Source organism: Podarcis vaucheri (assembly GCF_965113315.1).
Source record: "Podarcis vaucheri genome assembly, chromosome: 10".
Classification (NCBI taxonomy): domain Eukaryota; kingdom Metazoa; phylum Chordata; class Lepidosauria; order Squamata; family Lacertidae; genus Podarcis; species Podarcis vaucheri.
Window position 1 is genome coordinate 28,845,536 of NC_138748.1, and position 26,652 is coordinate 28,872,187.

At 42.4% G+C, this 26,652-nt stretch overlaps 1 protein-coding gene across 18 annotated transcripts in view; it reads right to left on the bottom strand.

Annotated features, from left to right (window-relative positions):
* The window catches only part of GRIP1 (glutamate receptor interacting protein 1), a 331,858-nt gene that overhangs the window by 91,079 nt on the left and 214,127 nt on the right, over positions 1–26,652 (bottom strand). For 16 of the 18 annotated variants that reach the window (XM_082239511.1, XM_082239507.1, XM_082239515.1 and 13 more), the window contains exon 2: positions 4,205–4,285. The exons of 1 other annotated variant lie outside the window; for it this stretch is intronic. In XM_082239511.1, the coding sequence (XP_082095637.1) occupies positions 4,205–4,285 (81 nt within the window). Of the gene's footprint in view, positions 1–4,204; positions 4,286–21,168; positions 21,194–26,652 lie in introns of those variants that run through there. One more of the 18 variants, XM_082239523.1, reaches the window with a different exon arrangement.

Genomic DNA, 26,652 nt, shown 5'->3' on the forward strand with positions numbered 1-26,652 from the left:
ACACATTTAGTTTGGACTAGCAATTTGAACAATGAAAAATCCACTATATATGCAGGTTTTATTTCAGTTATCGTTTATAATAGTCACTGTCAGACTGATCCAACACCAACATATCATTTTATTCTTTTTAAAAAAGCTATAACGCATTACAACAGCTTATGGCAATTGTCAGGGAACTGCCATAGGCTCAGAGGCGAGAAATAGAAGGGCAGTTGTGTTACAGGGAGCTTCCGAAAATCTTGCGAAGCTGTTCCTCTTCCGGGGAAGAGGAAAGCCCCACCTCCAGTGGAGAAGAGGTGCAAGGACCAGAGGATGCTAGGAAGAGCCTTAACACCGGGCCTAAGCAAGCCGGAGAGGAGGGAAGCACGCCCTTGCCATCGCCCATCCTGTGCAGTAGTCTGAGGCGCAGAGAGGGGCGGAGACGGTTGGGGGTAACAAAACTTTTATGTTGGGGGAGGTACAAAAAAAGACCACTCCCAGATTCTGCTAGCGATTGAGCCAGACATGAACTTATGACACTCTTCACTGTAAATAGTTTGCACCAAAATAAAGCCTGTAAAAGATAGGTTGGAGTCCTGCCTGGTTACTCTCGAGCAACTGCAACAGCCATCTGCAATGAATTCCACAATTGGATGACATACTCTGTGAAGTTGTTTGTCTGTCCTGCAAACCATTCAGTTTCATGGGATGCCTGAAATTTTACTGGTTCCCCACTATTTTGGATAGTTTCCTATCTGTAGTGTTTCCCCCTCCAGGGCTGAGTGAATCCACTGTATAGCAGCCATCTCACCAGCATAGTGGTGGCTTGTCCCCTTGCCCTGTAGGATCATTGTACAGGATCACTCTTTGAATGTTGCAAAAGTTTCATGTACCCTGTAACCATTTCTTAAGTATTCTACTTACGGAAGATACACCATCTCCCTCATAATTTTGGATACACTTTTCCTCATCTTGTTTTTATTGGGCTGTATCCAATGCAGTTGTCTGATTAGCACAAGGATTTTTTTGCTTCCACAATGGAACTGTCCCTTGCTCCCCTGTGCCCTCCCCAAATCTTCTCCAGAGTGTTGGAAGGGAAAACCCAGAAAAGATTTATGAGATGCCCGGGGAAGAGAGTGGGTGAAGTTTCATTGTGCAAGCAGAAATCCTTGTGCTGACGGAAGGAGACACAACACGTTCTCTCTTTTACATGTGGTGACACATAATATTTGAAGTAAGGGTGGAAGCACTATACATGCTGAATTGCTAGGCTCTCTGGCATGTATTGGCTTTCTGTGCAACCTAATCAAATGATCTAGGCTTTGAGTGCTAATGTAATAGCATAGTAGCTAAAATCTTGCCTATGGTGGCCTTAGGGAAGCCTCCCTCCCACAACTGCAAAATGGGGTGGGGAGAAAATATTGACTTACCTTACATCATGGCTGTAAGAGCTGCAGCTAGTTAATGCATGTGAAGTGCTTCAAAAACTTGAAAGCACTATGAAATGTTAAATATCATTATTATTCATGTGTTAGGACTGTTCAGCCATAAAAAAGAAAATCCAGCCTGAACGCAGAGTTGGACTAGAGTTTTCATGTCTCTAATCTATAATTAGATCTTATAGTTCTTAGATAATTTGACATTTTTCAGCAGGAGACTATCAGTTTTGGAGGTAGTTTTTCCTCTCTTCAGTTTAAGATTTGTGCCCTCTAACAGTCCGATCAAACATTTGTCGCTTAGGTCCCAACTCTAGCCAGTTTTGCTGGTCCAATGCAAGGCATGTGGTTGGGCAATGGGTCCAGGGAGGTGTGATCTATATGGCAGGCATAGGCAACCTGGGCCCTCTAGATGTCTTGGGATTACAACTCCCATCATCCCTGACCACTGGTCCTGTTATCTAGGGATGATGGGAGTTGTAGTCCCAAAACATCTGGAGGGCCGAGTTTGCCTGTGCCTGCTATATGGCATGACCTATTCTTCAGTACTATGGCAGCTCAGTAGCTGTTGTGCCTATAAGCATACATGCACGTTTATACACACACATATGTATGCTGGTGTAGCATAGTGGCTACTGAACTGCAAATCAGGAATCCCCCAGTTTGAATCCCACCTCCACCATTAAGTGGCCAGGTATCCTTAGGCAAGCATACCTGCCTCATCTTGAATTCAACCCATTTGTAATATGCAGGACAGTTGCAAGAATTGCAACTGAACACATACGCAGCACTTTCAAACACATGCTAAGTTGCTGTTATTACTAATCAACATTAAAACTGATTATTGCTACAAGGCCCTAAGCATCTCTACTAAAATATTTCAGCTATTAATTCTGAAGGAAAAGCATGTCCCACCAATGCACACCCAGATTCAATCCCTGGCGACTCCAGAGCAGGCTGGGAAGTTCTTGGAGAGCCAATCACTGCAATTCTGAGCTCAGGCAATAGTGATCTTGATGAATCAATAATCTGACTTGGTGCAAGGCAGCTTCCTATGTTTGCAGGGAATATCCACTGAAGGATAATACCCATAGAAGTGGATGTCTCTTTCGGGGGAAATCAAAGCACATGTGGATAGGCTGCCAACAACCACTGACAGCAAGGGATGGTTGCTATGCACTATTCAGCCTCCTTGTCATCTCCAATTCATCTCTCCAAGTATCTGCAGATCTGGGTCAAATACAAAGGGATGTTGCTCTGTTTGGCTAAGGCTAGAATATCAGGATAAATATCTGCTTCTCTAAATACCTTCTGTTTTCTTAGGATGCTTCAGTGTTTATCAAAATCAGAGGTAATAATAAACTGATAAAGAAACACATGCTTTTGCAGAAAGCTTCCTGGAAGCGGGAAGAATTCGGCTAAAAATGTCACAACACTATAGAGTTATAAAATCACAGGCTTTCTTTACAGTGTAACATTTCTGGACAGCGTACATAAACAGCTTTATGGAAAGCAGCATTCGTTTTCTGCCTGCCTTAGTCACACAAGCATCACCTTCCCTCCCCTAAAAACCTCCAGCGGATCTGCAATAATACCCTCTCACATGTGTTTGATGCTGAAGGGGTGAATGCTCATTATTTTCGTTACTCTAGACCGAAGCTACATCAATGCTGTAACAGTGAGAGATGTGAACAGCAGTGACACTGTGAGTTGACAGAGGAGTCTCCGTGTTTTGGATCAAAGGTCTCTTATTCCTCATAAAAGAGCCCTGCACTTCAAAGCATAAGAGTGACAAGAGGTTAAGACAGTGATAAGATCATGTGTTGTATCTCTCAGTGGTGGGAGTTATCTACCGATGACAGTCACTCGAAAGACACTGAGTGAGCTACTAATGAAATGCTGAGCAATTTAGAAGCCGTGCTCCAAATATGCTGCTACCATATAACTTTACTTACAGGTGTCTGTCTGTCTGTCTTGATGGACCTGATGCCTATGCCTTCAACTCTCTAGAGCTGTGTAACACAGTCACTACCATTACCACTGACGTATGACAACTCTCAGTAGCATGATTTAAATGGCACAAATGCTGTGTCACCTGGAATACGCTAACAAGGACACATGAAGTGGCTGTCCTGAAGCATGACTACAAGGAAGATGGGAGTTTGCATGTTGTCTGGGTCATTTACCTGAATGTCTTGCCAAGCCTTGGTGATTATTCAGGAGGATAATAAGAAGTGAGCATAATCAACTGGAATTCATGCATTTATAGGCAAAGCACCATCTTCTAAATTTGCCCAGAATGAACATGAGAAGTTGTAAGGGTATCAACTACTAGACAATCAATTGAAGATAGCACCAACAAGGCTATAAAACATGTTTCCTGGTGAAAGTAAGATGGTGTGTAATACTTCAAACTATGGGACAATAATAATTGTGTGTGTGAGATATATAATTCCTGTGTAACATATAAAGTAGAGACTCACTCAACACCCCCTTGGTGATGTACGTGAGCTGCACACAGTCTCACATATCTCACTGCAGGGGATATTTGCTTAATACGTAACGCAGAAGAGAGAACACATGAATCATTTGTGCTTCCCTTGTCACTGCTTGTCAGTCCAAAGCCACCCTCAGAACAGTGCATAACCTAGGCAATTAGGAGCAGAAACTACACTTGTAACTAATTCAAAGTGCTCTTCACAAGAAGAGCAGAACACTTAATTAATTCAAAGAATTGCCTTCCCAAGAGTGATCTGAGAATTACTTGAAACTGGAAAATAGCAGTATACCTGGGATACTCTGCCTCCTTACAGCCAATGATCCTTCGGGTGGTTTTGTCTGGTTTGCAGATTTAGTGTATGGACTCTCATCTGAAACACAGAAAATAATGACAATTTCAGATTCAAGGTGTGCCATATATTTCATCTGATTCCCCCAAAGGATTATTCTGCTGCTTTGCAGTAAAAGAGAAAAAGACTTATTTTATTTAATGGGGCTAGAATTAGGAAACCACCCTATTTCCATCAAATGCTCACTTCAGTAGCATTTGACATGCTGTTAATCTTTCAAAATAATGAGTGTAAAGCAATAAATGTAAAGGTAGGAAGCCTTGTATTCCTTGTAGTAACCCAAACTGATCAACAATGGGATTTTCCCCATGATGACCTTGTTTGTATCTAATGTAAAACCAATCTGTGAGTTAATGCAAATGTCTGAGTTCTGGAGATGAGATGGTACTGATGTCCTGAACTGGCAGGACAGTGTGGAGGAGCAGAGGAGTATAGCCATGACTGGGACACACCAGGGCAAGCTGAGGCTGGAGAAGGAGAGGTTGGTGTAGAAAATACTCACAGGGTGACCAATGATGGTGAAAGGATGGGGGGGTCAGTGCACAGGAACCAGAGCAGCAGGACCCATCACCAGAGGAACCCCTGTCTCCCTGAACATGGCAGGCTCTGAGGCGTAAGGAGCAGCAGGAGGAACACTCTAGGAGGCTGAGGAAGACGGGCCCACAGCCCAGCTTCCTAGTTGGCCAGGTGGGGCTCGCTAGCTCTGGGAGGAGGTGTGTGATTCCTCAGCTGAAGTAGGCTGAGCACAGGTGAGGGCCACCTGCCTCATCAAGTCCAGATGCTGCAATCTGCATGCAAAGTACAAAAGGGAAACCGAGCTGAGGTGCTGGGTCTGCTCAACTTCCCATGTTGGTTGGACCATGGCTTGGATGGTCCAGGGAGCTCTTTGGAGATGTGGCTTGTGTGGGACTGATCTCTAGGTGCCCTGGATTCTAGATCAGTTGCTGAAGTGGGAACCTGGCCTGGCTGGACTTTGGACTTGTTAGCCCGCTGTTAACATTGGCTGTGGAATTGTGTATGCCAGTGGGACTTGCTGCCAGGGACCCGTGGTTCAGATCAGCTGGAAGCCCAGTAGCTGGGAAACAGTTTAGGGGAGGTTTTTTTTTAAAGGAAAACAGTGGGCAGGGCAAGGGTTAAAGATAATACATTCTTAAGTGCCCCATCCTTAAGTGGCTTTCTAGTTTTAAGTGGCCTCAGGTCCAGTGGCATGAGTAGTGTGCAGTTTGGCTTGCAGTCCTCAGAGATGTACGTGAAAAAGAAACATATATATTGCAGATTGTGTAAACTTTTATGTTACATTACTCGCAGGCCCCTGACCTTTCATTTTAAAATCTTGCTCTTTTATTCAGTTACTGAAGCAGGATAATATACTTGTACAGCAGCTATGTTTCAGTAACAATAAGGGAACTCTTCTTTAAATTTGGGTGTGTGTCTATGTCAGGATCTCCGCTCGGCCAAGCTGATAAAGCTCATATTCCGGAATCGCCCTTCCAACGAATAATTAACAACCTGAGCCTTTGATGAGGCTCCAAGGCACGTTTCCCCATTCAGCAGAGAATCCAAAACAGCATGCAGAAGTGATGAGATTTATGGCTACATCGCTATGCTTTATTTCTTACTACGCAGACAGCAAAGAAATATACATCCTCTCCCTGTGAGAGCAGAGAGCAACTGAACAACCAAGGAACAAAGGAATCAGGAAACCACTAACGTCACATCCTGTCTCCCGTGAGACTTCCAACAGTCTGGACTGTCTCTGGAATGTAAACAGAGCCTTGTGACTCTATGCAGCTGCTCAGTGGCAAAACAGAAACTAACAGTCTGCCCTGCGGATAGGACCATACAGTGGCAGAGGAAGAGGTAGGGTGCCATCGCGGCTGCCCCCCCGCCCGCGCTGGGCACCACACCCCCACAGGCGATGTGCTATGCCCCCAGGATGCCTGCCACACTCCCGGGACGTGTGTCAGCCCTGCCCCTTCCTGCTCTCCACCCCCCGTGCTGGAGCATGAAGCTCCGCCACTGGGACCACATCCCTTTAAATTCTGAAGGATCTATTTTTTAAAAGCTATTTAAGTCCAATCTCAGAATGGCTGGACAATGCTATACCGGGGAGGTAGCACTGAGGCACCCTAACGCTGCCACAGAATACCAAGGATCAATACATTGTCTGAGGAACTGAATAGTGTTTAGACCACTTCCTCAATAAGCAGTAAAAAGAACAGAAAATTAGATTCCATTCTGGTTCTCAAGTAGCTCTTAACATACCATCAAATAAAGATATTTGCATTTTTTTTCTTTGAACCTGAAGAACCAATTAGTTTTAACCATATGCATATTTACATGCTTTAAAAATAAGTGAATAAGGCTATCAAAGACCAAAGTTATCTTGGGTAACATCCCAAGATGCGGCAAAAAAAAAAAAAGCAGTAGTTTAATAATAATAAAAATTCTTTTGACTGGCCCACTTGAGGTTTCATTTCCATTTACTGATTTCAGTATTTATCACTTGTTACATATAGGCTTTGCTTTTGGAAATTACTTCAAAGTGGGAAGGCCATTCATTTTTATGCAAAACAGAAATGCGGCTTGGTGAGAATTATTTAAAATCACGCCCCAGATAAAAAGCTCCACGAAGGTTAATATAGCATTTCCCCCTTCTCATAACCATGCTTCCTATACCATATCCCACTCAGGCAGAGTGTGCACGGTCTCACGTCACCACCTTACAAACAACCCTTGGTATAAGAAGGACATTTCCCACGGGTTCCAACACTTGGGCTGGATGGTATTAGGGGAGGTGCTCCTTGGGCCCAAAGTCATTCAGAGATTAGTACACCAACAACACCATGAATTGGGATGCGGGTGGCACTGTGGGTTACTCCACAGAGCCTAGGGCTTGCCGATCAGAAGGTCGGCGGTTCAAATCCCCGCGAAGGGGTGAGCTCCCGTTGCTCGGTCCCTGCTCCTGCCAACTTAGCAGTTCGAAAGCACGTCAAAGTGCAAGTAGATAAATAGGTACCGCTCCGGCGAGAAGGTAAACGGCGTTTCCGTGCGCTGCTCTGGTTTGCCAGAAGCGGCTTAGTCATGCTGGCCACATGACCCGGAAGTTGTACGCCGGCTCCCTTGGCCAATAAAGCGAGATAAGCGCCGCAGCCCCAGAGTCGGTCATGACTGGACCTAATGGTCAGGGGTCCCTTTACCTTTACCTAACACCATGAATTGGTGCTGGAGGAGACTCTTGAGAGTCCCATGGACTGCAAGAAGATCAAACCTATCCATTCTTAAGGAAATCAGCCCTGAGTGCTCACTGGAAGGACAGATCCTGAAGCTGAGGCTCCAATACTTTGGCCACCTCATGAGAAGAGAAGACTCCCTGGAAAAGACCCTTATGTTGGGAAAGATGGAGGGCACAAGGAGAAGGAGACAACAGAGGACGAGATGGTTGGATAGTGTCTTTGAAGCTACAAACATGAGTCTGACCAAACTGCGGGAGGCAGTGGAAGACAGAAGTGCCTGGCGTGCTCTGGTCCATGGGGTCACGAAGAGTCGGACACGACTAAACGACTAAACAACAACAACATCATGAATTGGATCCATTAGCCTGCAGGCAAGCTAGAGCAGCATTTTGAAGACTGAAGTGAGATGATCTCCTCTTGCCATCCCATGCAGGAACTCAGCTGTTGCGTCCTGCACCAGCTGCATCTGCCTGCAAGGTTGCAGAGGGTCCTGGCTGGCAAATATTGGAAACAGAAGGCTGAATCAGACAGACTTTGGTCTGCTCCAGTTCATTATCCCTGCTACTACCACTACTACTTATTTATCACTTTTAAATCAACAGAAGTTAGATTCAGCCTTTCTCAACCTGTGGGTCCCCAGATGTTGTTGAACTACAACTCCCATCACCCCTAGCTAGCAAGGCCAGAGCTCAGGGATGATGGGAGTTGTAATCCAACAACATCTGGGGACCCACAGGTTACGAACCGCTGGATTAGATGGATCACTAATGCCCATTTTTAAAAGAATTAGTAACTGAATGAATTTTCCAAAGTTGCCACTGACTCTTTAAAATGGTGAAGTTTGAAACCAAGTATCTTAGATCTACACCCATCTAGTCACTAGAACACGGATGGGGAACCTGGGAACCCTCAGATGTTGATGGACTCTGACTTTCTTCTGTCCCAGCCAAAGGTGAGAAATGATGGAAGCCGTTGTTGTTGTTGGTATCTGTCAGTCTCGAGAGAGGATGGAGTGTGCCTCTGGAGGTTAGCAGCAGCTGGGGTACAAGCCTAGGTAGGGTGTATGGAGGTCCTGGCTGCCCATACAACAAGACCCCCCCTCTCAACCTCACAGATGTGGTCCAAAGGAAAGCAGAGCAATACCTGTGGCAGCAGCTTGGTTGCAGTAGTTGCCAGAAGGAGATGTGCAAGGTGCCGTCGGACCATCTTAGGGATTCGACTCTGGATTTGTGTAGAGGTTACTCCTTAGCCTTTTCTTCTCCTAAATATATCCCACAAGGCAGCGGAGGTTTAGGGCCAGAGTTTTCCTTCTCCTAGATGGGATACCTTCCTAGGTTGATGAGCCCTGTCTGCCCCTCGCTTCCCTATGTAGCTCGTGCAGAAACAGCCTTCTTGACTATTGGTCCCACTATTGGTCTCATCCACTCAATCTGCTGAAGTCTGTCTTTGCATGCAGGAGAATTCCCTAATTCATTGAGGGTTTGAGACCCATCGGCTACCCTGACCTGGTTTAGCTGGCCAGCCAAAGCCATTGCCAGGGTACGGTCACTGTTACATGCTGACAGCTTCTAGGAGCCACAGGTGACAGCTAAGTGCAGGATGGGAACCAAAGTTGGACCCCAGGGGGAGCACAATGTGTTCCCCACCAAAGGTACTACCCCTTCCCTAACAACATCTGGAGGGCCACAGGGTTTTCAACCCTGCACTAGAACATACTGATTAGTGACAGTAATTGCCTAAGCAAAATAAATGTCCAGTAATAATATTTATTTAGAGGAGCATACACACACACACACACACTATATATATATATATATATATATATATATATATATATATATATATGCAGGTTTTGGTGTCTTCGGGTGTCTTCCCGTGTAAGAGTCGGGGTGTCTGGGCGACGTTTCGACGAGGTCTCACTCGTCATCTTCATGAAGATGACGAGTGAGACCTCGTCGAAACGTCGCCCAGACACCCCGACTCTTACACGGGAAGACACCCGAAGACACCAAAACCTCCAAAACCTGCATTCCTGTACCCGTGAAAATCTACGAAAGCATATATATATATATATATATATATATATATATATATATATATATAGTTAGTTTACCTCTCTCACTTCCAGAGGGCTCATACAGCAGGTGTCTACATCTACTACTACAGTGGGAATAATGTTTATTATGTATATGCATTCCTTGAGCTGCATTCATTACACGAGTAGATTTCTTTTTTTTAATTTCCTTTGGCTGAGAGATTAGACAGCCTGTGATAAACAAACAATTTCCAGCAAGTCATTATGCTGTTCAGAGGCAACTGCTGTGCCAGCAATTCCCTTAACTCAGCGACTACAGAAAAAAGCTTTCTGTGCATCTACCTACAATTGCATTTTCCGCTGGTAGAAAGATATGAACAGAAGAATAACACTTCTGGATCCGGCTAGTAGTTGCCCATTTAGTCCAGCATCCTTTTCTCACAGTGGCCAAACAGATGCCCATAGGTAGTATGTGAGCAGGACTGGGCACAACAACACTATCGTCTCCTGCAGTTTCCAGCAACTAGAATTCAGAAGCATACTGGCTTTGACCATGGAGGCAGAGTACAGACATCACAGTTAATAGCCATTGACAGCCTCGTCTTCCATGAATTTATCTAATACTATTTTAAAGCCGGGATGCGGGTGGCACTGTGGGTTAAACCACAGAGCCTAGGACTTGCCGATCAGAAGGTCGGCGGTTCGAACCCCCACGACAGGGTGAGCTCCCATTGCTCGGTCCCAGCTTCTGCCAACCTAGCAGTTCGAAAGCACATCAAAGTGCAAGTAGATAAATAGGTACCACTCCAGCGGGAAGGTAAACGGTGTTTCTGTGTGCTGCTCTGGTTCACCAGAAGCAGCTTAGTCATGCTGGCCACATGACCCGGAAGCTGTACACCGGCTCCCTCGGCCAATAAAGTGAGATGAGCGCCGTAACCCCAGAGTCGGCCATGACTGGACCTAATGGTCAGGGGTCCCTTTACCTTTACTATTTCAAAGCCATACAAGTTGGTTGCCATCACTGCCTCAGTCATGGATGCTTTAGCTGAGATCCCTGAATTACAGGGGATGACCCCTGGGGATCTCTCCCAACTCTAGAATTCTACGATTCTAAGTGAATTCCATAATTTAACTATGCACTGTGTGAAGAAGCACTTTTCTTTCGTTCGCCCTGAATCTTCCAATATTCAGCTTCATTGATTCTACGAAATGTGATTCTATGAAACAGAAAAGATTTCAGCAGGCATTGGAAAAGAAGAAACCTCCTCCCTAGCATGGAAGTTGCTTCTCTCCCCCCCCCACCAGCTGCCTCATACTTGGGTTAACATCTTTATCAAGGCACCCACTGCAACCCCAAGGTCTTGCTCCTGGCCAGCCTCCACCAGTTCAGACTCCATGAGCCTATATGTGAAATTAATATATTTCACATGTTGCAGCTCTGGGATAGCTCAGTTGGTAAGAGCATGAGACTCTTAATCTGAGGGTTGTGGGTTCGGGCCCCACCCGGGGCAAAAAATATATATCCTGCATTGCAGGAGATTGGACTAGACCAAGATGATAATGGGTCTGGAAACCAAGCCTTGTGAGGAACAGACGAGGGAGTTGGGTATGTTTAGCCTGGGAAAGAGGAGACTGAGAGGAGATATGAGAGCCATCTTCAAATATCTTAAGGGCTGTCACACAGAAGGTAGAGCAAGCTTGTTTTCTCCTGCTCCAGAGGGTAGGACCTGAAGCAATAGGTTCAAGTTACAAGAAAGGAGATTCTGACTAAAAATTAGGAAGAACTTTCTTATGGTAAGAGCTGTTCAACAGGGGAACAGACTTCCGTAAGAGGTACCATGTTCTACCTTCCTTGGAGGTTTTTAAGCAGAGGTTGGCTCTGTCATGGATGCTTTAGTTGATATTCTTTCAATGCAGGGGGTTGGATTAGACAACCCTCAGGGACTGTTTTAACTCTACACTTCTAATGATTCGAAGTTAATTGACACAGAAGTATGTGTGCTGCTCTCTCCATATGAAACTAGAACTGTTGCAATGTGATCTGCTATGAACTGCTTAACTGAGATGGATTACCCTGGAGACCGTCATCAAATAAAACTGGTTTTATTCTAAGTACAGTACACTATAACTGTCCGCTGTGAAACAGTGTGGCCTTCTTATTCAGGCCTAGCTGGCAAAGGACTGGCTGGAATCATTTCTCCATGTGTTAAAATAAAAAACCCATTCTTTAAAGGGACAGCTTACTATTCCAACTACTCTCCTTTGAACAACTGACTTAACGGCCATTGCATCTAACTAGGAAAACTAAATTACGAAACAAATCGTATAATTATATATACGTGTCAATATCATTCGTTTAATAGCCTTTGTGGAGCTCTTTACAATCTCGTTCTCTTTGTAGCACTATCTCAGGCTAATGCTGCAAACTTTTCTGGAGGATTTGTCTATAGGGAGTGCTCAAAATTCTAATCCTGGTAGGTTTCTGGTGTACTTTTTTTCTCGAACAGATTTAACCCTTTGCCTCTGCTGTGATCTATTTCTGTATTAGACAACAGAACCTTTTCTTCCAATGTCAGTAGCAGATATGGTCCCTCAAAATCAGATTGGGGCTGTAGGTAACCCCCTACTTCCCACTTGAGTGTCCCCTCCCCACACTCCCTATTAACTTTGATAAAGCTACACATGTAATTTCTAGTTGCATGAATGGCATATTGTCTTGCTTGGCCTTAAGGCTGTAAGAAGTTAACCTCTGCCAGTTTCCTTGTTAGACAAGCTTGGGAGGTGGGGCTCAGGGTTGTTTCTTCCCCTTCCAAGGAAAAAGTCTGATGCACAGCCTTCTCAGCTTAAAGAGATGGTAGCTCTTTAAAGCTGGAAGGAAGAAGCAAGAGGCTTATCTCAGGCTTCCTCAATCTCGGCCCTCCAGATGTTTTGAGACTACAATTCCCATCATCCCTGACCACTGGTCCTGCTAGCTAGGGATCATGGGAGTTGTAAGCCAAAAACATCTGGAGGGCCAAAGTTGAGGAAGCCTGGCTTATCTGGTCACCATAGGTGACCAGGTTATTAATTATTTGCAAACATGCTCTTTTAAGTCACAACACAGGGCTACATTTTATTTTAGAACACACTCAAATCCTTTACCTCTCTTCCAGGTATATGCACGGATTTGAAAAGCCAGTTTCTTAATATTATATAGAATAATATCTTACCCAAAGACTTTTCAAGAACCAAATGTGATGCTCAACATTGCCAGCTATAGATCTCCAATGCCAAACACAATCTGATTTCTTATATTGGAATCCTTTAGCTGCCCAATATTGCAGCTCTGGTTCCTCTGCTTTTGGCTCATTAAAAATAACAAAAACCTTTCCTCAGAGTCCTCTTTTGAAATTGCCCTCTAGCAAATGTTTCACTTTTCTCTTCAAACTTGTGGTAAGCTACCGGTATATCATACCCTGCTCTCTCAGTGTGACACAGCTTCACGCCATTAAAAATCACCAACCGCTTCTACTCCTGCAATATTCAGGAACATAGTTACTTTACACTCATCTTTCCCATAACCTTTCAACCTTTTCAAAATGCAGTATATTTTCCAAAACTCTGCAGCATTTCCTGAAAGCTTTAGTTCTTTGGGGGATTTCAGGTACTCTATCTTTCAAGCGCTTTTTATTCTTCCTAATAATTGTTCTTTCGAGTTCAAAATTTGACACTTCACTCTCAATACCATCTTATATTCTGCTCAACTCAAGCTGATTAAACTGCAGAAATTCAAAGTTTCAGTTTTTGGCTGTAATAATGCTATGTCTGGATTGGTAATATTGATCTGATTTTTCTATGCGTGTGTCCATACATGAGCACATCAATGTTTCCCATCCACAGTAGCAGGCAGTGCTGGATGGGATGTTTGTGAATTATTCTATGTTGTCCCTTCTTCAGTTATTACTTCACTGCCCTCCATAACATATAATCAGGGATTTTTTTTCATTCGGAACTCAACAGAACTCAGTTCTGGCACCTTTCAGATGAGTGTCATTGCCATTCTAAGAGAACAAGAAAGTGTTCATGGTGAGTTCTGGCACCTCTTTTTTCTAGAAAAATAGCACTGAATACATTCTTTCCAACTGACCATGTATTCAGGTACTGTATGCATGCGATATACCATATTTTTCGCTCTACAAGACGCACCAGACCATAAGACGCACCTAGTTTTTGAAGGAGGAAAACAAGAAAAAAAATATTCTGAATCTCAGAAGCCAGAACAACAAGAGGGATCGCTGCGCAGTGAAAGCAGTGATCCCTCTTGCTGTTCTGGCTTCTGGGATAGCTGCGCAGCCTGCATTCACTCTGATAGGTGCTTCTTCAGCTTCTGCTTAAAAAGTTAATATTGAATATACAAAGCAGTCCACTACCTCCAGATGCAGTCTGTCCTATGGTTAAATGAAACATCTGTCCCTCAGACCTTGTGGGGGGCCGGACTATATATTTTTTTTGGGGGGGGAATGAACGAATTCCTATGTCCCACAAATAACCCAGAGATGCATTTTAAATAAAAGCAAACATTCTACTCATGTAAAAACACACTGATTCCCAGACCGTTCACAGGCTGGATTTAGAAGGCGATTGGGTTGGATCCGGCCCCCGGGCCTTAGTTTGTCTACCCATGTTCTAGTGCATGTTCTCATGCCTAGGATTGTGCTCAGTTATCTTGTGCCTACCCAAGACTGAGATTCCTGATAAAATGGGATAATGGATATTTGGCAAACAACCTATACTAAACTTACACAATCCATGATACTGAGTAGGTTAGTTTTGAGTCTAATGTCTGAACTGGCCCTTAAGAATGCTGTGGAAGTGGCCTTGAGATCTTTGAGAGACATTTATGTTAAGTGAGATGAAGATCAGCAATCTAATTAAGTGGTGCTAACTAGCTGCAAATAATCTTAATAAAGACAATGCCGGGCATTTTCTCCTTCTTAACTCATCAGTTTCTTCCACGAACTACCTAATTTTGCAGACAGTAATTTTGGAATATGTATTCAAGTGCCTGCTCAGTGCTAGCACTAATATTCATGGAAATATGCAAAGCCATGGTAGTAATATCACACTTTCCATAGAAAACTCTGCATGGTGTCTTGATCAAATAAAGAAAAACACACATTTAAAGAGGAAATTTCTTGCCCTTAATGTGTGCAAAGTGCTATGGAGATTAACCAAGTAGGATAAATCACTAAATATTATATGCTCATGAAGTGGATGAAATACCAAAGCAAAAATAATTTATGATGACATTTTCCTGAAATCTGCTGAAAAAGGGCCTGTGTGGGAAGAGTTTGAAACTGCAATGGAGCCAATTTTTTTCAGACAGATGTTAAAAAATATTGAGAACTGTGCTTTTGAATTTGTGAAAGCTCTAAAGCATTGCTAATAATTTGATCGCTGTTACCACAACATCTCGAGTACACCAGAGAAAGAAAGGAATGAATGTACAGCATAGCATTTCTTTCAAATGTGTAATATACATGGCCTGAATTATCTGCTTCATAAACCTGCAAAATGTCAACAATCTGTTATGCACATAAATTGCCCTTTTTCACTCAAGCTTGTCAGGGAGTCTGTGGGCAAATCATCAATGAAGTGATCAATCACATTCCATTCAGCCGCTCAAAGACTCCCATTTTAAACTGCTAGTGGCTCACAATGCATTTAAAACAGCTACTCTCAATAGCACATTTGCAAACCCGCTTCTATCGTGGTTCTTTGGTTGCCATTTCCAGTTTAATTTCAACGTTGCTGTAGTTTTAGATTGGAGCCAGCTCTGCTTACTAATTTCTTGCACCTAATGTGGAGATATCAACTTATTTTTTAAGGAAAAGTTTTGTTTTAAAAATGTATAATTTACACATTCTTGAATGTAAAGCACCAGCTGTCAGAAAGCGTGTGCAGACAGTATCAGCAGGCGGCGCTGTGAGGACCAAAGGTGGACAAGCATCCCCAGAAGAGCATGACGTATGTCCCCACCAGCACTTCTGTTCCTCCCCTAAGCTCCGTAAACCCTGGTAAACAAGTATGAAATCATATCCCATGATATCGGGCTACATGGTGAATAGTGGAAAAGGGAGGTCATGGTACCTTCAGGTAGAAAGTATACACACCACACCTTTGGGAAACAGCAGATATTTTTAACTCACAATTTTAACTGTTGCGTAAGTTAACTATATAGTGGTACCTTGGTTCTCAAATGCCTCGGTACTCAAACGCTTTGGTTCTCAAACGCTGAAAACTCGGAAGTAAATTTTCAGGTTTTTGAACATTTTCCCGAAGCCAGACATCCAATGAGATTGTCAGCTATTGTCTCTGGGGCACCTGCACCAATCAGAAGCTGTGCTTTGGTTTTCAAACATTTCGGATGTCAAACAGATTTCCGGAACGGATTAAGTTCGGCGCTTTTGTTTTTGCTATTTATTTTGCGTTTTTGTTTTTGAGGCTTTTTCGGTGAATTTGTTTTTGTGACTGTGTGGAACTCAGTTCAGCTACTAACTGACTGATTGTGTGACTGTGTAAATGGATAAAAGCCCCCCATCCAAACAATAACTATCAGCAGTGCAGGTAAGGGGAAAAAATAATTTTAATTTTTATCATCATTGATTATTGCTTTCATTTTATGGATCAATGGTCTTGTTAGATAGTAAAATCCATGTTAAATTGCTGTTTTATTAGGGGTTGTTTTTAAAAGTCTGGAACGGATTAATCCGTTTTGCATTACTTTCTATTGGAAAAGCACGCCTTGGTTTTGGAAGGCTTTGGTTTTGGAACGGACTTCCGGAACCGATTAAGTTTGAGAACCAAGGTACCACTGTATATTTTTAAAAGATTTTGATTTTTGTGATACTTTATCATTATTTCATCGCAAAAGGCTAGAAAAAGAAAAGTCTAAATTGATCGGTGACACAATAGCTAGGAGCCGGAAAAACGCTGAGTATTATCCCATTTACAGAACACAGCATTCCTGTCTCCTCCTTCCCACTGAGGTCTATTAAGCTCTCAAAATGGAGGTAAGGGGACCGTCAGGAAGGAGCTTAATGTGGCACAGTGGGCTGCAGGTGGGGTTGAAACCAGACATTCCATTGCCTGAATGGAAATGCCATCTGCTCACACCATCTGCTCATGCTAAGCCTCCATTGGATCTCATCCCATCTACTGTTGCCAGTCTTTCAAACGCTGCTGCTAACTGAGGTGAGGTGGAGGGAAGGGAGTCAGGGAACGGACATTTGTTGCAATGCCCTATCTCTGCAGTTAAGCCTCACCTGGCATCTCTGCTGCTAACTTTTTTTAGTGTCAGATAAAGACCTCTTTTTTTAACCCAAGGTTTTAAAAAAACAAAAACTCTTTGAAGGTTTTAGATGTGATTTATGCTGCTTCCACCTGCTGTTCTTGAAGTTTTGATTTGTATTCTTATACCGATACTTTAAAAATAATTTTATTTGCAAACCACTCTGAAAGCTGATGTTGCGTTGTGGTACAGGAATTCTTTAAGAAATACAGTTTCAAATTTGTCATATACAAATTTGTCATATAAATTATATTTGTCATATAAATTTGTCATTTGTACCTTGGGTTACAGATGCTTCAGGTTACAGACTCCGCTAACCCAGAAATAGTACCTCTGGTTAAGAACAGGATGAGAACAGAAATCACACAATGGCGGCGAGGCGGCAGTGAGAGGCCCCATTAGCTAAAGTGGTACCTCAGGTTAAGAACAGTTTCAGGTTAAGAACAGACCTCCAGAACAAATTAAGTTCTTAACCCGAGATACCACTGTAGTTCAAATAACCTTTATTTATTTGTTTGTTTTTTCCCTTTAGCACCGACTAACTGCAGAAATGCAGCTCGAACAACTGCTGCTGCTGAATGAAGCTCACTTCAGCAAATCATCCAATAAAAACGGTAAGTCTATTAAAATAATAATTTTACACCTACCAAGCTAAGGTGATTTCACATTCTATCAATATTTACCTTTTATTTGTTGAGGAAAGCTCCAATGTTCCCTAGATGATTTTATCGCAGAGTGATAAATACAAATTTTATAGGGCCATAGCTGACAACTCTGTGGGATTCAGTGTAGTGCTAAGACAATAATTCCACCAGGGTAAGCATTTTTTGCTTGCCTAACAGAACAACCCTCTCCCCTCCTCCCAGTTATGGGGATTCTCCAGGGAGTATTTGAAGAAGACATGGGTCATGCACGGGATGGGAGTATCTGGAGCAAACTTGGTTCCTTTGTGGGAGTCCTCTGTGGGAGTTCTTCTAGCACAGGGATGTCCAACTCCCAAGAGACTGCAATCTACTCCCACTATAAAAACACTGGCAATGATCTACCCATTGGATTGACCAAAGTTGTTGAGCTTTTTGGGGGGAGCCTTCACCAAAGTTGTTGACCCACTTGATCGGGATCAACCAGGAACACCCTGCGATCGACCAGTGGATCACAATCAACCGATTGGACATCCCTGCACTAGCAGAATGGGTTTGCTGAATCAGGGCCTGATATCAAAATTTGGAACTGAAGCAAAGTTCTAAAATGAGAAGTATTTTGAGGGTCTATGTATATTTGTAATAGCAGTACTAGACATTAAGGGAGTATAGGGGCACACTTTTTTCCTTTTTTCTTTTTTTTTACTTAAAGAGTCGGAAAATTAATACATCAAGAAACACAGTTGAAACCAACCACTATACGCCTGGATCTCTTGCTTGGTATTCCACCAGAGCAATGGCCAGAAGCTTCAGCTGACAGAATTGGAAGCTGAAAATGTATATATGCATTTGATTTTCCGCATTCAGTATGTCAGAATGTGACAAGGTATTTAATTCTGGTAATCATTATTTTGTAAAATACCTACTGTGAAGAAATCCATAAGTAATAGGCAGGCGTGCCAAATGTGAAAAAAGATTTTAAAATGTTCTTGTGTCAGGAATCAGGCGGGCAGGTGAAGCATTAGCTCTGCTGCATGAATGTTCTTTGTGAAGGAATGCAGTTTGGAGCTTCTGCAGGGGCTGTAAAGTGTTTCCAGGTTCTAGACCATTCTCATCCACCCAGGCTGGACACTACTGGTTTTCCCAGTAGTGATGTATGGAAGTGAGAGCTGGACCATAAAGAAGGCTGATCGCCGAAGAATTGATGCTTTTGAATTATGGTGCTGGAGGAGACTCTTGAGAGTCCCATGGACTGCAAGAAGATCAAACCTCTCCATTCTGAAGGAAATCAGCCCTGAGTGCTCACTGGAAGGACAGATCCTGAAGCTGAGACTCCAATACTTTGGCCACCTCATGAAAAGAGAAGACTCCCTGGAAAAGCCCCTGATGTTGGGAAAGATGGAGGGCACAAGGAGAAGGGGACGACAGAGGACGAAATGGTTGGATAGTGTTCTCGAAGCTACCAGCATGAGTTTGACCAAACTGCGAGAGGCAGTGGAAGACAGGAGTGCCTGGCGTGCTCTGGTCCATGGGGTCACGTAGAGTTGGACACGACTAAACGACTAAACAACAACAACAAAGCATGAAGACAACCTTTCTATTTATGCCAGAAGTTCACCAGGGCAACAACAGTGTTCCAGGCTCTGGTGTTCTACCACGAGACACAAACATACCTCACACACATACCGATCTGACCCCTGGTGTACTCTATCCTGGTGCTAGGCTTCACCCCAACAGGTGCCTACAGCTAAGCCCTGATACTTTGCCGAAGTAGCCACTACTGCCACACAGTATTTCATTACTGAGAGCAAATCTTCTAGGTGTTCAATTAGCTCCCAGCGATAATGCTTATTGTTTCCTTAACTGTAACAGAAATCCACTGAGACCTGGAAATAAAAAGTTAATTAAAAATTGAATGAACAGACTACAAGGATCAAGCAAGGCCTGTTTCCTTTACATACAGAGAACAGCAACAGTGATGCAGAATGCAATGCAAATGAGATGCGTGTATCGTTGTTTTTTCTTCAGTAAATGAAGGAGCAAAAATAGCTTTATTTTTAAGCACCTAATTAATCCAAAACTGGATACCATTTCAAATGTGATTAAATTGCCAGAACCTGGTATGCAAAGCAATAAAACAAGCCCTTCACTAATGAACCATATTGATGGTGAGTAGAATATAAAAGGAAGAAGATGGATCTTCCTCAGGAGAAGCCAAACCACTAGGAGGTGATTGCACGGTGCACTACTTTGAAAGTTTGGCAGGGTGGGGAAAGCATTTATGTTGCAGCCATGTATGAAAGGAGTTTGTCTCTTCCAGAACCATGTTGGAAGACATACTGCTGCTGCTGCTTCTGCTTCTCTCTAACAGTATCAGGTGAAAAAGGACAAAGGAAAAAGACTGGAAAAGCACAGGTACAAGGCTGGATATGAACGGTGGGTGTGCAAGTTTCAGCCCTCCACAAATCATAAGGAAGAAAAAATAATAAGCACAAGAGCAGGCAACTTATAAAACAAATACAGACCATTTCCCATTAAAATTAAGCACAGTCTCTACTTTTATTTGGAAGAACCAAAATGTACCAACATGTGATGAATTAGACTTGAGCCAATTGCCAGGCTTCAAAGAGCTACTTTATATACACCCAAGGACTTGGGTATTTCCTGGGATTGATTGATTGTTGACATTTTTTCTTGAATCTTGCTATAATCCAAACTTATGCTATCTAGTTCAAAAGCAGTTTATTCTGTGGTCTAAAGTCTCCTTGAGTGTGCAGAACTCATTTAGCAAGTATATTTGGATCCTGGGTACTGAAAGCTTAACGCCGCATTAAACACATACTATTCTATATTTTTGCTGATAGAACTAACTTTGCTACTCTTCTAGCATTAAATTTCCCTGCAGTTTAATTTTCTACATATGTTATTGTATTGCTATGAGTTTGGTGGGTTGTGGGCTGTATTCCTGAGCCCCCTTCTAATTCCTACACCCAGCAAGGATTCATTTCCTGGAATATCCAGGCTAGCTTCCTGGTGAGGTCATTGTCTTCTAAGTATGGGCCTTTAAGGTAACAAAGGAAGTGGCTCTGTGCCAGAGAGCAAATGGGTGCCCCCCCCTCAACTCACTGGCAGTTAGAAAGACAAAGGCCAGAGTTGAGAGGGTGCTAGAAGTGGCAGGCGGCAGGCTGGGCAGCTGAGAAAGACAGAACCATACTTGATTCCTGTTTGAATCTAAGGCTGTGGCTATGGGATAAGCAAGAACCTCATGGGGTATTGGGGCCCCTCCATCATAGGCTCAGGTTGTATCTATGTATAAATAAACCATACATCATAAAGACATCACAGTCTCTCATTCCAAAGGAAACCAAACTCTAGGTAACCCATGGAATCACATAGCACTTGGAGAATGGGGTGATGTGCAGCTGTGTGTGTATGTCAGAAAAGTTTCCCTAAATTTTCTTAACTTTTTCTCAAGTTCTTTTTTTAAAAAAAAGCTCCAAAAGTGGCAACTTTATTTTGGCAAATGTCACTTTTCATCTACCACATGAAAACATAGGAGTGCTAACCACCTAGAAAATACAATTGTGAACATTCTAGTAAATGGTATCATCATCATTATATTTTGCTTATGGTTATTATAGCATGAACTGTTAAGGACTTACTCAGCTCCATTTGGAAATCTTGGCTTAACCCACAAAGAAGTGCCATCACAGCTAAAAACTGACCCGTTTCAAGAATCCTGTTAAAGCTATGTTTCTCAGGGTGTATTTTAGCTTACAGTCCCTCGATCTGCGTTAAAGTCCAGATGTAATGATCCATGTGTTTTCAGCTCTTTGCAGGAATTTGTCTTGGATTCAGAAGTCCAAAGTGGTTCCTCCAGTCAGACAATGCCATAATCCTGCTACTCCCTAGGATTCACCCAAAGAGTTTAGCAGTAAAGCTAACAGAATCTGTGACTATAGAAAAGGTTTTACAATTCAGCTTATGTACTCAGCAGCTGGACATTTGGCAGCAAAAATTAAAAAAGGTTTCTATACCTCTTTTCTTATTCCAGGCACATATGCAATTTATTTATGTCAATGCACCAAAGTTATGGAGCAACACTGTACAGTTCAGTAGTCTCACAAATGATACTCTCAGCTTGTGAAATGTAACTCCATGAATGTAAATTTAGCTCCCAAATGTTATATCTGTTTGGCTATTTTAATAACCGCTCATTGTTAATTTTAAACATAGCAGCTGCTTTTATTATCTTCTACAGAATTTCGCTTCAGAACTGCATCGAGCCAGCAGTCTAAATTTAATAAGGTTATGAGCAAACAGAGCAATGCATAACAGATAGTCTGCTTTCAAGAACTCAGTAGAAATTGCTGGTTGGCCTGTTAAGAATGTATCACTAAAAATCAAACAGAATATTTAAGTGTAGGATTAAGCATATCCTGTTTAATACCCCAAATTCTTATAGGGGAAATCTATCGCTTTTACCTAAGACAGGCCTGTATTTAAGCAGTGCTGTAAAATGAAGAACAGTAACCTGAGAATGCTGCACTCTGTTTTCCCAGGGTCAGTTTCTTTAGTTCAAAATTGGTCCTGACCACACAGTGAGTTCAGTGCAGCTGGTTTCAAAGACTTGAGCCTTCTGTAGATCTGGAACTTAGGACTTGACAGACTTCAGCCAATAATAATTTATCCTGTGCACCATAACCAAGTCCCAAACAAAACTGGGGGAAGAAGGAAAATGACGGGGACAAACTACAGGAAAACTATATTAACAGCTATATCTTAGCCAACTATAGTGCATCACCTCTTTCCTGCCTTCATAAATATTTGATGTACACATACTGATTTTCTTTTATCTGTTTGGCTGGCATCCTTCTGTCCTGGGAGAGAATGAAAGAGTGTGTGTTCAGGGGCAAAGTCAAACCGTTGGAGAGTTATAGTGCCTGCTGTGGCTGTAGAGACTGATATGGGACAGACATGTTTTGTTGCAGCTGGAGTCTCATTATAAATTGGTTTGGTCTCATTATAATTTTAGGGTTGGGGGATAGACAGGAAGTGCAGTCTCTGTGCTGCAGGAAAGGGTTAATAGGACTTGTCTGGGGGTTTTGGTAGTGCTTTTAGGAAAACGCAAAAAGACCTAAAACCAATACATAAAGAAAATAAAACCCAACATTGGGGCAGAAAACAGGTGGTAGTTGTAAAAGCTTCAATATGAGTAAAGCTCACTGGTCCAAGAACCCCCCTGTTCCCTGTGATAGGCTGTCTTTCCAAGAGCTGAATCTGACACCTGGCTGTGATCATCTTTCAAAATGGGATGAAGTGGGCAGATTCTCTATTCACCTTGAATTATTTCAAAGGCTAAACTCATTCTGAAAACATTCTTAAATGCATATTAAAATGAAACATGCGTAAGATGACATATTTCAGAACAAATAAATAATTCCCTTCAATACCAAACTTTGGTGAAAGATCACCTATCACTTCGGAAGGCAAAATGCCCCCATCCCCAATAAGATAGCAACTTAAACCAATTAGACCCTCAGCTGAAATGCCATAAAATGTATTACTAGGGCCAAAACTGTTTTTTTTAAAAAAAGGCATTGTCTACATTTGACACACTTATAACTGTACACTTCAGGTAAAGAGAAGTTGGGAAAGACTCGTGTGTTTTCCTCATTCATATGCAGCACACAGCAGCAACATGGGATCAAGTTGCAGAAAAGCAGCTCTGACATGACGGTGTCTCAGGGGAATATGTATGAAGACACTGTGAAGGAAAAGAGGAAATGGCTGGTTATAGCCTAAGTCACGCATTTAATGCCCAAGAGAGCCTTCCTATTACTGAGAATCATTCTGAGATACCTAGGATGAAACTTAGCCCCAAGGGCCATTTTTCTTTCTTTTTTCAATTTTTTATTTGCAAGTGTAACAAAAATAGGGCATTGCCAGCTGAGATTAGCAATGAGACTATCCCATCAATTCTAATTTAAGCAGATGGATTGATATAAGCAGTCTACCCTGCTCTAGAGTCATTGGACGATGATGTTAAAGCCAGCACTTTGAATTGGGAATGGAAACTTATTATCAGTCAGTGCATCCAGACCAGAATCAGTGTAATAGGCTCAAACTTTTTTGTCCTGGTGAGCAACCTTGGTTGCCAAATTCTGTACCAGCTGAATTTTCCAAACCGTCTTCAGCGGAGACCCCATGTGTAACGCATTGCCGTAGTTTAACCTAGAGGTTAGCACAGTATAGACAACAGAAGTTAGGCTATCTCTGTGATAGGGGTGCAGTTGGGCCACTGGCCAAAGCTGGTGGAAATTCAGGTGGATGGGAAAGTAAAAGGATGTATTTATTTTACCTGTCCCGCTTCCTGAACCTCCCTCCCCCATTTTCTGAAGCCTGAACAGCACAACAAGGCTCTTGTTTTGGGCTGGCTTATGTATTGAACAGAAGCCATCCTGTCAGGGGTTGGTAACATACAGCAACATTTTGTTGTGAGTTCTCACTCGTTATCTACCATTTGCAGATTTTCCCAATGATGTTTTCTTTAAGAGCGAAGACTTTGCTTCCTGCTCTACTGTGCTAAACAGTTAAAATTCTAGCAGCTCACATTTTGTCAACATCTTTACTTGCAAATGAGCTGTATAATTTGAAGATGAATCTTATCGCTGGTGTAGAATCCATGTAGATGGCAGACAGTTCAATTAGATAATAGATTTTCTGTACAGCCCAACTAATATCGAACTTATCATGTAAATGGGAGTACCAAGTTCTGCAGTATTTGAAAAGCTAACAGAACCCAGGTACCAGGTATGTGCATCAGCTCTGTACGTACTCCAAATAACAAGGTGAACTGGTGCAGTTTAGGTCAAGATCTCATATTCATCAGTCAGTTCAGGCCATTAGCAAGGCATCTTGAGGTAACCAGGGACCCCCCATGCTACTGGGTTGCTCTGTGGCCTTATTTTTCCAGAAGTTAAATGCATGATCTTCCCATCCCTTCTCCTGACAACTTTTCTTTTCTGAGGTAAAAAAACATAGGCTGACTCATGAATTCCCAGAGCTTGACAGAAGAGGAGGTGGAGAATTTTAATTTTGACAGGCAGGTTTACCTCTTTATCTTAGGGAATTATTTTTTCAAAATAGCTCCAATCACAGTGACACTGCTGTGAAAGCAGGGTGCAAGCAGTGGATTTAAACTGCTGGGGTGGTCCACTTGTTTTCCTAACAAACAATTGAAAATCATATTCTCTGTTTTCTTCTGCATGAGGAAGGAAGGGGGGAAAGAAAAAATTCTGACTTTTCTGGTTTTCAAAAAACTAAGATAAAATCACCTAGTACGATAGCCCCTAGGCATACATGCCTAATTCTCACACCGATTTTCGCCCCCCACAAACAACAATTTCTATTTTTCTACTCTGAAATACTAAACTTTCTCTTTGAGGGAGAACTGCTATGCCCATTTTTCTGCTATTTGGAAAACTTCATCCAGTCATAAGGGTTGGTCATGTCTGTGATTTGCAATCCACTCTGACAAGAAATTAGAAACTTACAAAAAAACCCTAACATTTTAAATCTTCCATGAATGATCCATCCTGAAATTCTGCTACCTGAATGCACTCAGGATTCTTTGCCTGCAAATTTCATCCACTTATGTGACAAGAGAGGAAAATACAACTATTTTCAGATCCCTTATTCTAGTCAATGGGGTGAAAGAGTGTGTTGGATTTAAAAAAGCAGATTCAGACACAAATAAAAATTGAATCAGAATGTCAAAGAGCAGATTCAAAACAGAATGGGCTGCTTCCAAATGCTACAGCTACAAGGCGAAACTTGTGGTAGTTGCATATACCATCTGGTCTTTTGCATCATTTGATCACTCACTGAAGGACTGATTCACTTCATACACTCTCTAATCTTGTTCTCGCTGCTGTTTCTGAGACTCTAGGAAATATAATTAGAGTGCCCTTTGGGAATGTCTGTGTGTGTGTGTGTGAGAGAGAGAGAGAGAGAGAGAGACTGTGTATGAACAAACTGTTTATTGAAAAGAGCGAGTGTAAGAATATAGGCTTTGATTTGGACTCATTGCAACTAGTTTGTTGACCATTCACACACAAAAAGCTGCAATCTAGGTTCAGGGTCTTTGAAATGTCTGTCTTGTAAAGTTTCCTATTGACCAAATAAGCTTAGGAAGCTGCCATTGACCTGCATTCAATAAGGAACAAAGTGCAGATAGTATAGCCCAGGAGGTTTGTTGCCACAGCAACGTCTCTCAGAAGTCAATGACCTTTTGCATGAGAAGGTGTTTTTAATAGGAAGGTACTAAATTAATATAGCCCATAAGTAACAAATATCACACTGAGACCAAAAATTACTTCAGGGAAAAACTGCAAGGTATGAATAAAAAAAGATAGTAGAAACAAAGGTTTATCAGTTGTAAGAAGCAATAGTGTTTATCCAGCCATGGCCATCTGACTATCCACTGAGGCAAAAAATAAAAGAAAATACTTCCATTGATTGTGAGGCAAGCTGCCCTTTGTGGTCTAGGAAGCTGCAAAGAAAAATATTGTTCCATTGCAATAATTTTTGCTTTCATTTTTCTTATTGCACCTGTATTATTAGTCCACACTAGGCTTTAATCATGCTGCTTTTAATTCAGATTCAGATTTGGATCCTGAGAAGAGTGAATGGAATTCTGCTCACACAATGAGACTTTCTTAGCTCCTTAGCTACCACTCATGAGGGTTGAGGAACCCTCTATAATGACATTCATTTGTCAAAACCTTTATTGCATTAGCCATGTGGCCATAGCATGATATACATTGAGATAACAACATAAAATGGGGATGGGGAGGTAAAGGTAGATATCGTCCTGGGCGATTACTTAAACACTGCTGAGGCTGGAGGAGGGCCGTTAAAGGGTCCTTCAGCTCCTCAGATTTGTCCTAACTCCATTGTCCTTGTACAATAAGGCTACTTGGAACTTCGTTCGGTTGTGCGGCGTGTCGACTGCAGCTGTGGTGTTAGAGAATAAGTTGGTGCCGCTTTCCTCTTTATCACACTAAGCAGGAAGTTAGCTGTCATCTCGGTAATCCAACAATCAGAATCCTGCAGAAAGAGGCTGGATTGGGAGATGAAGCTTA